This window comes from Etheostoma cragini, chromosome 15, assembly GCF_013103735.1.
Source record: "Etheostoma cragini isolate CJK2018 chromosome 15, CSU_Ecrag_1.0, whole genome shotgun sequence".
In the NCBI taxonomy this organism is placed as follows: Eukaryota; Metazoa; Chordata; class Actinopteri; order Perciformes; family Percidae; genus Etheostoma; species Etheostoma cragini.
Window position 1 is genome coordinate 4,368,744 of NC_048421.1, and position 15,278 is coordinate 4,384,021.

The 15,278-nt window shown below is 41.3% G+C and overlaps 1 protein-coding gene across 2 annotated transcripts in view; it reads left to right on the forward strand.

Moving 5' to 3' along the window:
* The window catches only part of LOC117957975 (protein shisa-8), a 92,186-nt gene extending 82,464 nt beyond the window's left edge, over positions 1-9,722 (forward strand). The window contains exon 6 of one of the 2 annotated variants that reach the window (XM_034894133.1): positions 8,528-9,722. In XM_034894133.1, the coding sequence (XP_034750024.1) occupies positions 8,528-9,174 (647 nt within the window). In that variant the 3' untranslated portion in view covers positions 9,175-9,722. The remainder of the gene's footprint in view (positions 1-8,527) is intronic. The other variant, XM_034894134.1, reaches the window with a different exon arrangement.
* The last annotated feature ends 5,556 nt before the right edge of the window (positions 9,723-15,278 follow it).

A 15,278-nucleotide genomic window follows, 5' to 3' on the forward strand; every position in this document is an offset into this window, starting at 1 on the left:
ATGTACACAGACACACACACACCCATACCATCTATCATCTGATCACTGCAGACAGATAAGGACGTGATGACGATGATGAGGGACGACAGTTTGACACATGTACATGTGCTATTCATTGACACAATATGCAAATAGAAACATAGACATGTTCTGTCCCTCATAGCTGAAAGCATTAGACATCTAAAGATTCTAAGGACTAAGGGTTTTTGAGCGCAGCCACCTTTTAGCTACTTTAGTAACCTTTTGTCAAGCTTTCCATTCTTGTAAGGCAAAGGACTCGGTTTACAATCATAACTGTGGCACAACTGTAGTTGTCGACAGGGCCTTTTTTTCTAGCATAACCTGCAAGCTAACATATGTAAAAGCATTGTTAGCTTGCCATATGCTGCTTGTGTTAAAAGCCTAAAGCATTTGTTACCTGTTCACCTAATGTTGCTGTCGGGGGAAAAAAACTCCATTAACCAAAACCATTGCATTTCAGGGATATGAAAAAAGGCTTGAAAACATTTTATTGAGCTATTTACCTCAGACAAAAATGCCTATTGTAAAACATTTAGGACCTACCTCTATTCATCTAGAAAACAAATATACATAATATGGAAATGTGAGGTTTGTGTCACCTTTTAAACAGGAAAGACTAGTCAGAACTAACTTAGGTGTGTTGTTTTGGTTCAGCAGGCTGTTCCCTTTCTTTATTCAACAGAATTGTATCTCTTTCTTTTTTCTTGATCAAATCTTTTTCTTTCTTGTTCACAACAATGTTGTACTATCTAATCAGATGAGACAGTAAGAAGGGAAAGGCCAGCCAAATGAGTGTGGAAAGGGAGTGAAGACAAGGAGAGCAGGAAAGATCACATCACATCTCACCAGTCTGCTCAGTCAGTAAGAAAAAGAAGCTGCAGCAACTCCCCGACCACTCAATGATAAGTGTGAGAAGTCAGCCACATTTCACTAAAAAACTACCTCAAAATAACAAATCCCTCACACATTGAGGCGCAGTGCTCCTTTCTCTTTGTCACCTCTCTCTCAACGTCAAGGTGTTCACTTCTTTCTCTGTTTGATGTCGCACAAACGATGAACTGCTCCTCTTTGTGTGCCTTTCTGTTTGGTATCTACGTTTTTTGTCTCTTTCCAACACACACACACACACATGCACACAGAAACACACACACACGCACGCACAAACACACACATAAACACACACATACTTCTCTGCATTTGTTCTTCGGGTTGCAGTACAGTTTAGGTGTGTTGTGCTTTCTATACCTCTGGCATTGTGTGTCCAAATGCTCTTAATAACAGCTCACACAACACATGCATAGCAACACGCACACTCATCCAGCATTGTGGCATCAACGTGCATGCACTGTGAAACACTTTCAACTTCAGTACTTCAATTCTCTCTGTTTATCTGTATTCATGCACACACCCAGGTGCATAGGCAACATAGAAGTTGGCACACAACACACTGTAGATAATGATGGCAGGAAAACAACAAATAGAATAGGAATTTTCCAGAAATAGAAAAATGTGGATTATTTTGCCTTCATTTAATTTGCCTGTCAGGCAACACACACTCTGCCCTATCTTCGTGCTGGAGGTTGTTGGAGCAGTCTGAGCTGACACTAGTAATAGCTGAAATAAGGGCTGCTACATCCTCTGTAATTAATTTGAGTAAAAGAACACATGGTCCAATCATCTTTTCACACATGCTTATCAGTTCTCTCACCGGGCAATAGACATGGCAACGGTCCAGAGATCCTGGCTGTGTGGACAAGGTCATGGCTAGGACACACACCAGTTTGGGTGGGATAGGTGACCATTTGCCAGCTGAAACAGCAGAGGTCTGGACTAAGCTGCTTTGAAATCTTAATAAACACATTGCAGCTGTTACCAGCACACGGTTGTTTTTCTAAACTCTATTGTTGAAGAATAGACACAAGGGATGAAACTTGAGAAAAGGAAGCAGTAAGAACAAAAGGCGGGAAATGATAGAAAAGAAGAAGGTTCAGAAGGACAGAGAGGTCCAGGACTCTCTGACAGAAAACCTGGGCCAGGTGAAGCAGCAGGACTTTGGCTCAAGCGGCTCTGATATATTTATCTTAATTAAAGGAGGATAGGTGGACTGGCTGAGAAAGTGTTGGATAAAGATGTGAAAGGTTAGAGAGTGAGGACGGAGACAGAATGAAGCGAGAAGAGGAGAGAGATATAGTTACATGGTAACATTCAGATGATCTGGGTTGGTCTTGAGGAAGCAGTTCTAAATATTAACAGAGACTTTATGCAGGATCCATAGTTACCCATCCAGGTGAGTGTCAGGTCCCCAGGAAAGAGAAAAGACACAAGACAGAAGGAGGGATATTCTCAAAGAGGGTATGAAAGACCCTCTAAAGATCACTACAAGATTAAAGTCTTTGATATTTTTGCAGTGCGTTTGCTGCATTTAGCATTTAGTGTGCACTTCAGGTCACATAAAGGGTGACATCCAGTTTTGGATTATTTTTTTTATCACTACATAAAAAGTCAGAACTGAAGTGATCTCAAATCCCTCCAAAGTCGGCTTTGAAGTTGAAGGTACTCTACTGGTTAAAAAATGTCTTTTTGATGTGTTGCACTTCAGAATATGGTTCCTTTACAAGCAATGATCAGTGAATTACCCATAGAGACAAATGAGAAAAAACATATTAGGTTATTGAAAAAGAATTCACTCGTATTTTATGAGGTGGAAAGGAGATCCCAAAACTGATGTCAGTCTGAATTAAATTGAAATGTGCACAAAATGTGGTGGTGCACACAGCATAAACTATTTCTATTTGAGGTAGAGGTGCAGATATAAGAGCATGGCATCTGGGGGGGGGGAGAATTCAAAATCTGTGTAAGACACTGAAGTGTTGAACGAGCATTTCAGGACACTCTTGCAGTGATGGAAAACATGGAAAAAGAAACAAATACGAAAGCAAAGTATAGAGATTAAGAGGTTTAGGATGCAGCTTTCCCTTATATCTAATGTGGCCAGCATGTTGTCAACAATTACTTGAAAAGTCAGAAAAGGACAAAAATCACCTTGACAGTGATTGTTTCGAATTAGAACCCTGGCAGAGTGGGTTGTAGGACATGGTACCAAATTCAATTCTTTTTAGGCACCGACCGAATTGCCTCATCATTATTGAGTATTGAAAAATGCTTCATTATTCAACACCAATTTGCTATACTTAAGGAGAATATCTCATTAGCGTCAGATTGGCTGTCAGACGTCGTAGAGACACGCGGGAAAAACTCTACGTTACGCACAGAGACAGGGCTCATGCACCAGGAGCTGAAAAATAAATTAAAAGATTTGCACTGTAAAGTTGTAATTTCTTTTTGTTCAAAGTTGCAGTATTAGTATCGGTACTGGTATCAAAACTTTTTCAATGAAAACAACCCTAGTACATTGTCAAACTCCCTTGCAGGGCCCAACTTCTGCAGTTCCAATGCAGTTTCCCTAATATGGCCCAGAGGCCTCGCTGTAGGCTGATGTTGCTAAAGAGTACGGAATAAATGAAATACATATGGAAAGATTGGAAAAGGAGAAAGAGAGAGAAAGAAATGGAGAGAGAGAATGGACAGGTGGAAAGTCTGTGAAATGGAGAGGAAGGCACACAATACTGTCACAGATTCCTCCTGCTGGCAACATGTGTGGAAACACTGAAATGGACAGCAACAGCAGTTGTCGAGGGAAAGAAGGGTGTGTTTAATTCATTGTTTCTGTGCCGTCCCAGATTTGAACCAATTCTCTCTCAAATTCTGCTGCTGTAGCTTTTGCTTCTGTATGTTACACCAAAAGGAGAGATACAATGTACACACTGAATAAATGGTACACAAACAGGAAAAAACCTTAATGTCTACATGCATTTAAAAGCCAGAGCTTGTGCAGCATGGTGCATGTTAAACCAGCGTTTGCAGCAAGTACTGGTGACGTCAAACGAGTGTCTTCATGTCATTGTGACGAACAGGTAGCTGGTAAAAGCAGCCAAAACCATGTAATGCACTTTACTGCAGACACATACACATCAACCGGTTTAATCCCTTTTCACTGAGCGAAGAATGTATGTAAATGTGTTCTTTGTTGCACAGTGCCTGGCGCACATACAGTTGCACAACAATATACGTAAACATAGGAACCCACAGGCACAAATGCACTCTAATCCTCAACACGTTCTTCCATATCTTACAAAATGTAAATGAAAGCAAAACAGATTCTCTGTTCATTCTCCTCATTCTTAGACATCACTATTGTGAGAAAAAAAAAAACATGAACCTACTTACTGAACCTCTTAAATATCTGTTGTTTTAGCAATTAAAGTGATTCATTTAATTGTTCTTTCTCTGTCTCTCAAAATTCATTTTATTTTTAGTGTCAAATCACACCATGAGTTATGTGAGGACAGTCAACAGATAGAGTAGGTCAAGACCGCGCTCCATAATTTAGACCATACGAGTCTACAGGACATACTGTCTACAGGACATACTGTCTGCAGGACATACTGTCTGCAGGACATACTATCTGCAGGACATACTGTCTGCAGGACATACTGTCTACAGGACATACTGTCTGCAGGACATACTGTCTACAGGACATACTGTCTGCAGGACATACTGTCGGCAGGACATACTTTCTACAGGACATACTGTCTACAGGACATACTGTCTGCAGGACATACTATCTGCAGGACATACTGTCTGCAGGACATACTGTCTACAGGACATACTGTCTGCAGGACATACTGTCTGCAGGACATACTGTCTACAGGACATACTGTCTGCAGGACATACTGTCTGCAGGACTTACTGTCTGCAGGGTTAACTACTTGTCGTGGCTCCTTAGTTTGAAGAGTAACCTAACACCTGGCTGGAGAGCAGTGTACTCCTGTTTCTGGTCAAAAGTGTAACCCTCTTGTCATCCTCAGTTCAAATTTGCCCCTTTTAAAAATGCATATCTATATCTGAAAAATGGTTTTCTTTTTAAGCAAATTACCACGAAAAAATTGGATTGGATTCCATTCAACACTATTTGAAAAAAACAGTTGCAAATTGATCACTTTCATTCCTGACTAAACTCATCTGTATATGTGTTCCCCTGATCTCAACTATTAGTCAAAATAATTCAAACATTTTGCTTTTTTAACTCAAATATTAGGTATGATTCTAAATAAATGAGGTTTGTTGACCATGAATTCCAAAAAGTAGTATAAAACTAGTGCTAGTAAGGTGGTGTTAATGAAATCTAAAAAAAAGTCTTAAAAGGGGACAGAAATGTCAAATCTTTGTCCGATTTTGAACCGGGAGGACAACACAAAGGTCATAGCTTGTTTCACATCAGCATCCCTGCTGTGTTTGGTTAGGGGCTGCACCTGTAACCACACCCTACAGTGATGTCACAGTGTACGGACACACCGGGGAGTAGCAACGCATTCTCACTCCCATCTCGTCCCAAAGCAACGCTTGGTCTCCTCTAAGCCTAAAGCCTCCTCTAGCGTCATATTAAGATGCACTTGGTCAAAGTTCTTGGTGTCACTTTTTTATGCTCTAGGACGGGACGCTTGGTGTCACTTTTTGACGCTTTGGGTAGGGACGTACAGTACGTCTAACTGACACCAGGGGCTTGTGGGAAATGATGTTATCAATACATGGTGTGTGGTAGAACGGGACAGTTAGGTTTAGGAAAAGATTAAAAAATGTATGTTTCAGTGACACGCGGGACACAACCTGGACAGGAACCCTGGTCTCCTGAGTCAAAGTCCAGTGTTGTTTGACCCCTCCTCCACCGCCAACCTGCATCCCTACGCTCTTTTATAATACCCACGTCCGTTGCAGCTCTTAATACTCAGCTCAGAGGGGAGATGCCTTTGCGGTGTTGGCTCCAAAATTGTGGAACGATCTGCCGTCGCACGTTAAACAGGCCTCTTCTTTGTCTGTTTTTAAATCACATCTTAAAACCCAGCTCTTCTCTGTGGCCTTTGACACCTACTGAGATGTCAACTTCATTTACTACATTTAATTATTTAGTTTAAATGCTTTTATTTAGCAGGTATTATTTTTACTTGTATTATAATGCATTTTTGTAGAGTGCTGCACACGACTTTGGTTGTTTTAAAGTGCTTAACAAATAAAGTTGGATTGGATTGGACACTAAGACATGTTACAGTGCTGCGTTCGAGCTGCAGCTCTGTCCGTTCCATACACACTAAAGGGTGATTTTTTTGCGTCTGTATCCAACGCTGAGAGCCATGAGTTTGGAGTAAGAACAGTTTTTGGCGTACAATGGTACATTCACTGGTACTTTGAGAAAAGTAGGCTTGTATATACATTTCGGGACCAGCTTGGAGAATTTTACTGAATGATTACTGGGAACTCTGTCTCCTTCCTCAACAGCTGCTGTTGAAGTGCCCTGGAATTACACAATGGATTTGAAGTGTTCAATAAGCAATTACCAGACTGTGTTTCCACTGGACAGTTTCTTGACGTGTGAATGTGAGAGTCCTCCTTGAGGTGTTCGGAAAATACAAGCACTGTATAGGAAAATGTTCTCGGCCATCTGAAATAAATTGTTAGAAATCAATTAGAAATCAATCAACAGCAACGGCTGCAGTTGGAAAACAGGCCTCTGCTAAACTGGGTACTCTGTACTTTTCATAAAACATAAAGGATCTCTCATGTTGTGTGTTGCGCCGTGGCTTTTTTAACAAAGCATCACTCCCATTCAGTCAGACCCATGCTTTGTGGGTGGGACTATTTTACCGTGTCATCACAGCCGGTAAAAAGGGCCAGTAAATACAATCGGTCAGTTGCTCTATCGGGACAGTTGTCCAAAAAACAGGTTAAACTAATCATAGGATTTAAATCCTTTTTCACACATTGCTATTTACATTTCTAAGTCTACTCATCTCACTGATACTTTGCTGCTTTACAGCTGAGGGAAATCCAGACTGTATACAAAGTCACAATCAAGCATTTTTACTGTATCAATTTGGAGAATTGACAAAATGTTGCCCCAGGTTATGAAGTTGCACATTGTGACTTGAAATAGTTACATCTTTCAACATGTCAGGTGCTTTAAAAAATAGGTAAGTTCAGCTAGCTATGTTCCCAGCATGAAATATATTGTATATATACAGTATGTAATTTGTTTTTACACACATGCATGAACACCCAGCCAAATACACTGACATTCATTACAACAAATAAAACTTAACAGGTCATACATCTTCTGCCCAGACTACTGACATAATCTTATTATTATTATGTTCCTGTCTGGAGTGTAATAATGATAAGATTAGACACACAGGCACACAAACAAATAAAAAAAATCACACATCGATGTACTTTGTCATAAACATGTATTACAAGCTGATAGCAGCTGCGTCCTGTTATGTTATGAAAGAGACACAAGTTCACATATTGAAAGATACCCAGTCTAAGTGGAAGACTAATACAGAGCAAAAGGGCACCAGAATAAAGGAAAAAAAAAAAAATCTCCAGGAAAAAAGGGACCAATAAATGGGGCTAGGCAAACAAGGATGTTAGTGTCTTTAGGTGTGTGTGTGTGTGTGTGTGTGTGTGTGTGTGTGCGTTTCTCATTCTCTCTCCCTCTTTTTGTTTCTCTCTGATGCTGTTTGTATTTGAACTCCACTGTCAGTGCGTAGACAGTTCAAAGGTCAAATCCATAAATATGGAACATACACTTGCATCTTCATAGACACACATGCTGTACACCCTGCAGGTTACATCGTCTTTGCCTTGGCTTATTTCTCACTTGCTGACCTGACAGATTGGAAAAAAATTCTGGGATTTGTGTGTGCATATGCAGTATATGTTGTGATATGGTGTTTGTGTGTGACTCCAGATGAGGAATTTACTGTCTGAATGTGAATGTCTGAATATCTCATCTCACTGTGATCAATGCCACACACACAAAACAAAGCTAATGGATATGTATGCATGTATTTATGTATATTTACAGTATACATGTACATGTATGTGTGTATGTATGTATGTGTGTGTACATGTGTGTATGTACAGAACATATACTGTATATATATATATATAGATATGTATAGATATATATATATATATTTACAGTATATGCACATATATATACTGTATATAGACACACCCACATATATGTGTGTATAAAATATATATGCATATGAAGAAAAAATATATACATAGGAAAATGTATTGCTTTTTTTCAAGACAACGGGGTATATGTATATGTATATACATATAGTATATATGTATAAACATACATATATACAGACATATACACATACATACATATATATGTATGTATATACATATACATACATATATATGTATGTATATAGGAAAATATATTGTTTTTATCATTAAGTGGACGAGTGGGTATATAGGTGTGTGTGTATATATATACAAATATATTCTTTTTATCACCAACAGTCTTAACAATCATTATTATATTGTAACTATGTCTTTGTTTCCCTTCTCTACGGTCTCTTCTGTCATCCAGACACGGCTGCAAGAGACTACTACAAGAGCTACCCAATGGTAGATTACACCCACCGCCAGTCCCCTCCCACTTTCCAGCCAATCAACTTCCACCCCAAGGACAAGCCCTTCCTACCGCCACCCGACATCCATGCGCCACTTGCGATTACCATCAACACCTCCCAGATCCCCAAGCCTAAGATCTCCAAGACCAACACCCACCCACTCACCTCCAGCTCGGCCTTCAAAGCATGGGACCCCAGTAAGAGCCACATTCAGCACCCTGTGGCCACCCACATGGTCCTCCAAGGCCAGCAGCACCACCCCATCCAGCAGCAACAGCAGCAGCAGCACCACCCCATCCAGCAGCAACAGCAGCAGCAGCACCACCCTATCCAGCAGCAACAGCAGCTGCACCACCCCATCCAGCAACAGCAGCTGCACCACCCCATCCAGCAACAGCAGCTGCACCACCCCATCCAGCAGCATCAACACCAGTCGCTGCACCAGCAGAACAGCCGGCGCCAGGCCTACTCCAACAAGAGGCAGTTCAGCATCGAGACGCTGCCCGAGCTCTTCTCTCAGCCGCTGGGCTATGGCCACTCGCCGCATGTGCACCCCAAGCACAAGGGACTACCCACCAACAGCAAGACAGAGGTCACTGTCTGAACATGGGGATGAATGGGTGATTAGCCAGAAGAGGAAACCAAGTGGAGTTTTAGGCGACTTTCAAAGAAAAGCTCCGATATCTTTTATATCCACAGCCGTAAAAGGCTAGAGGGGAGAAAGCAAAATATCGTGTATAATCAGATTTTTCTTTTTTTAACATCTTCCTCATCGTTGTTGACAACAATAATAAGAACATGAGTGATATTTATGTACTTTTTTAGACCACTGGATCAAAACGGCAGCAGCAGATTAGCTGTGAAGGTGGCGGATCGGCGGGTGCTGGCTTTGAACGCGGCCACTCACACTAAATAATTGAGTGGCCTCTCAGTGTGTTGGCACGGCTCTCTCCTCCTCCTCCTCCTCCTCTTCTCAACCTCCTCGCACCTCAATGACACTCTGCACTGCTCTGTAGCACTACTCCAATGCGCACAAAAGTTCAAATCTCACACACAGACACTATTTACCCCAAAGACTAGCCCGGACGCACGCGGCCAACTTTGTCGGAACTGTCAGAGACACTGGTTGGTTGGGGGGGGCGGGGTAAAAGACAATGCCATTGTGTTGTCAGCTCCCATTGCCCTCCAGCAACTCTAGAGAGTGAGACATCAGCTTGGCAATTCATAAGAGTAAGGCGGGCGGGGCGGGAGAAGTTGGTTATTCATCTCATTCCAGGGGTAAATGACATGACAAGGATCTTAACTGTGTACACACAAACACACTACACACTTGTCAAAAACTACAAACGGTTCCCAGCAGTGTCAGATACCACAGCCCCCCCCCCCCCCCCCACTGACACACACTTGTCTCTCTCTACACACTGATCTGGGAAAGTGAATAAGCAAGAGCCCTTGTTGGTATTTGTAACGGCTTGTTGAGCTGCTCATTTCAGTCACCGTCTCTTGTGTTACTGGGGATGTTTACCTCTAACAAAAACCCAAGATGTGTCACGAACCCTTGAAAAAAAGAGCAAAACAGCCATGTATCCAGAAATGTTGTTACAAAGCCATTGCTTTCTCTGCTCCACACTAGATTTCCCAAATGAGGCTGGGTTTATTTCAGAGAAATGTCAGCCAATGCTGCACATTGATGCAAGCATTGAGTACTATCAGAAAGTGAAATTAGGATGTCTAAACATAGATCATGTACATCCTGAAAAGTCTACTTTTTGTGTTCAGCTGACAGATCCACACATTTGCAGAGACATGAGTTCATAATCATAAACTCATGATTAAAACCATGAAGTGTTTCTGGATGTAGGAAGAAAAAACAACCTTTGTCCAGCATGGCTATTCTTAAACACAGCTGTTTGATGCATGTGTTTACTGCTGCGATGCTAACATAATCTGAACTGTTGAAACCACTTGTTAGTGCACTGACATTCAATTCCCTCCCTATAAATTAAGTATTTTAAAATGAAAAAAGTAAATGATTACTATCACCCAAACAAAGAGCCATGTAATTGATGCTATTATTGCATTCAAACACAGAAAACGGATCTAGTTTTTTGGCATGGAAATGGTTGAAGCGTGTATGTGTTATTTACAAGTTGTGTATTCTTTGCGGGTGTTGCTAGCGTTAGCAACGACTCAGCTGGTTTTGTTTAGAGTTGGAGGGTGTGTGACCCCCGAAGACATTGCGCGGACTTCTGGAGAGCTGCATGCAGTCACCAAGGCTAACATTAAGCAAGCTGTTCATGGACAGTAAATAACCCTAAACCGTAGGCTGACTGTTTGTTAAACCAAAATAACATAAATGGTGGGTGTGGAGTTAAATATTTTAATGTGGCAGATTTCCCAGGACAACTATGGCTGCTGCAACACCACTAGTTTGCTGAGGTACCCTGTCTTTTGGGACGACCCAGTTTCCTTTCTGCCTGCATTCTTCCCTCTTCCTTTAGATTTAGAGAAACTGAAATGACTCGTTATCAACGTCATAATAATCCATGGGATACAAGAATACAGTATAGTGCATTGTAAGTCAGCCTCACACATGAATAACAATGCAGGGTGGTCAGCTAGAAATTGCCTTCGGCCCACTGTTAATCCTCCTGTTTTACCTGGGATTCACCTGAGTTGTAGCCTTCTTTCCCACTTTTTCAACATTTAAATATTTTTCCCGTAAATCTCTCATATTTTTACCTTTCTAAAAAACCTTTTTGATGTGTTTGCTACATGCAGTAAAGCAAAAAGCAGTATGAAGAACATTAGTTGTAACATCAGTCGACAATCAGTCAGTCAATCAAATGGCACCTGCCAATAAAAGAAGAAGAAGAAGGAAGGGTGGATGAACATGAGAGGGATGGGGGAGTACCTGCCAAAAAGGCTTCTGTGTGAGTATCATCTTACCCGTACTTAATGAAGAGCAGCATTGGTCAAAGTAAAGCTTTTTTTAAACCACCTAATTGTAGTTACTTAATGTGGGACCTAGTTAACCCAACACTTGCTCCACTGATATGTTAAAGCATGTGATTGCCTAGCGGTGATTTAGGGAAGCAATGTGAATACCCTTGTCTAAATGTAAGTGGTATGTGGTCAATGGTGAAGCTGGTGGGACGGCCCCAAACATCTCCCTTATTTTCAAATCCCAATGTTGACAGGTATAGTTTTCGTTCAGACTCGGACACATGCGTTTGAAATGATTCAAGCTAAAATAATGTTTATATTGAAAGATGTAGGATGCCAGCACAGCTCAACCAGAAAGGTTTTGCGCAAATTCTTGTTTACCCGAAAAAGGAGGTGGTTAGTGCAAAGTTACCACAACCTATGTTGACACAATAATCTAATTTATGAGGAATATGCTAGATTGAAATATACCGAAACTTCTCTTTAAAGGCACCTTTGATAGCTGGGCTGTCTAGAGTAATTATTACAGTAATGGTAACTTTTAGTAACCTCCACACCACATTTTCTCACCTCCTCCTCCACCGTACAGAACAGCCCAACAGTGTGTGACTCACTGATTAAATTCACCTTCAGTTGTTATCGGGAGGACAACAGCTATGCCGCAGTGCATATGCCTGGCAAATGTTATAGAGCATCAGACAGGTGGTGGAACCTAATCAAACAACAGTGCTTACAAGGAGTCACACACTATTTAGCACTTTCTCTCGCTCCCTTTCTCTTTCTATCTCTCTTGTTCCGTTGCTCTCTCTTTTTTTCTGCGTCCTGGCATACTGTCATCCGCTGAATTCCCTCTGTGCATCCATGTCTATGGAAGGTTGAGCGATGGGTACCAAGCCCTTGTCTAGTGTTTGGTACCCGGTGTTCCAAGCTGTTGTAAACCATGATATTCTCACTCTGGTCCTCAGAGCATGTGTGCCTGTTAATGACGGAGACAGTCACAGCATGGCAGATTCCAGATTACTCCCTAATACACCCTCACGCTCACAAACGCAATCAAATTCAAGCAATCACACTCACACGCACAAAGCCACATCCACAAACACAGGCTGTGCCATTAATGACCAGATGCTTTGCAATACATTATTCACATCTGGAAATTAGCTGGTGCCAACCTGCTACCTTAAAACTGCACCAAGTGGATTTTATGTAAAATAGATTTTAATTTTTTAATTCGTTGATTTTTCTCCCGTGCAGAAATGTCTGTCAGCCAAATTACCCAATTTGCATCTCAATTTTATGGAGCTGTGAATGTACACAAGCAAATAAAAGCGAGCAACGGAGTAAAACTTTAATGAGAGAGAATAAATAAGCAATACAATGCTTGTTTGTAATGCTGCAATGGCTGCTCCAATTTCCCTCCCCAAGATTGGAAAAGAACCTGTAAAGCAAGGCTGCTGGAGTGGTCGTTGGACCTGCTGGCATGCTTTTGTAATAAGGGATCAGCGGAGAATGGGGATCATGAATACAAAAGTATGAACGGAATATGCATGGTGTGAACATGCATCACACACATCTGCGCTCATGCTCACGCCAGCGCTGCACTGTATGTAACGTATCATTAAGCAGCAGGTTTCTTTGCTATGGCTACCCACGAGGTGCCACGCTTTAAGTGGGTCACTTCATATGAAAACTTTACTGGCCTCCAAAAGCCCTACCAAAATATTCTGTGGGGTCTGTCCTTAATCACTCGGAATGCATTAGAGTGTTAGAACAAATGTGGAATGACAGCAAGTAAACAAGCAATATGCGTCAGTAAAGCAATAAGCGCCAAACCATCATCACCCTATCCTATCCTTATCTCTCTGTCTGTCTGTTTGTCTGTGTGGAGCCCTTCTCAGTGTGTGGGGGGGGAGGGGGGCTACTGAGGGGGCAGGAGCAAAAGATTGGGCTCTGCAGAGGGCTTGGGAGCAGATGAAGTAGATGAGACAGAAGAGAGAAATGGGGTTGCATGGACACAGCTGATATGGTGATGGTTGTTTTTCATTCGGATGTGTCTGGATCGTCTAAAAGCATTAATTCTGGGTTTTATCTCTCTAATGTACTCTAACAACCAGCTTTCAAAAGCAGGGTGTGACTGTAGCTGAAAGGAGAAGTCAGTCTTTACTTTACTGAATCGCACAATTTCAACGTCATAGCTATTATTGTGGTTGGGTCTCAGAGGACAGGATCATTTAATTCTCCTACAACACTGGTTGACTTCACAAACAGCACTGCAGGTTCAACGCAATGGCAACGCTTGCTCCAGGATTTACAATACAATACTACAGTAAGTTCTTCAGGACAAACAGGGCCTGAGGACAGGCTACCAGCAAACATCTAACAACTTTCCCAAAGTTTTGATGGCTGACATGGCCCACAATGATTGGCCAACAGAGTTTAAAAGAGTACTCTGAATGGCTGATTCTTTAATGTCCTTTGGTAAATGTGCATTGGAGGAGCCACAATCACAAGAAAAATTGTGCTGATGTGCTGGAAAACACCTTTCAGTGTTCATTTCCCATCCTGGATCCAGATTTTTTTTTCTATCATTGCTGGATGGACTTCTTTGACTCCCTTCAGACAAAGGACTGTCTGGAAAAGCAATTGAATAAATAAGACTGAAAAAGCCTCTGATGAGCCACAGTCTTGCCTCTGTTGTGGACAATGTAAATACTTTAACACATGCACAAACACAAACACATACATACACACACACACAAAAAAAACACAAGAGCCACACTAATTATATATCTGCCATACAATGTCCACAACTTTGTGGTACGAAACAGGACCAAAAGCCTTGAATCAGGAGAAACTGAGTACACCTAACTGATGCTTAAACATCCAAAACAGTGAGAATGCTGAGACTGTTTTGGATCATCAGCTTAGAGTGCACTTACTCAATCTCTCCTGATTAACGACAGACTATGGCGTCACGCGCTCATCTCAGAGCTAACTGACTGTTGTTTGTAAAACTTCCTCTCTATAAAAGAAACAATGCAAGTATTCTACGGCAGGTTATCTGAATGCAACCTGGTAGACATACTTGGGCTCCATGATCCCTAGCAATATATAGATTATGGTGTATGGTTTAATTGTTTCTTTGTTTTCTGTCAGTTTGGTTTTTGTATTGTGTGTTTCCAAGGATTGAGCTCCTGTCAAAGACAAAATAACAAAAATAAGTTAATTTGACCAATGGAAAGTTAAAAGTGCTTCCAAATGTTAGACTCATGGCTACGCACCTTTCAACCCCCTCCCCCCACCCACCCACCTTCCTTTACCACCAGAGGATGTCATATGTTTGAAGCTTGTGATCTTTTGAGTTACATTTGATGGTCTACATGCACTCATGTATTTAATGTTAAAATATATTGCATTGTATTCAAGTGCTTTGCCAACACATAAGCGGAAAGATGACAGGACGATTCAGCAATTTCTTGTACAGCTTTTGCATCTGCGAAAAATGGAAAACAAAAAAAAAATCATGCATTGTGTCATGATAATTTGTAATAGGCAGCAATAGGCTGCCTTGGATTGCTATGTTCTACTTGTGTATATATGTATGCTGTACCACTTGTCTGCTGTAAAATCTGTTGACTACTCAGCTTATATAAGGGCTTTTTATAGATATGAAAGCAGACTGGGCAATCTGACGTCACTCTGTAACAAGACAAATTTCTCTAGAGGTTTTTTTTTAAGGGATGAAGGGATATGAACAGAATT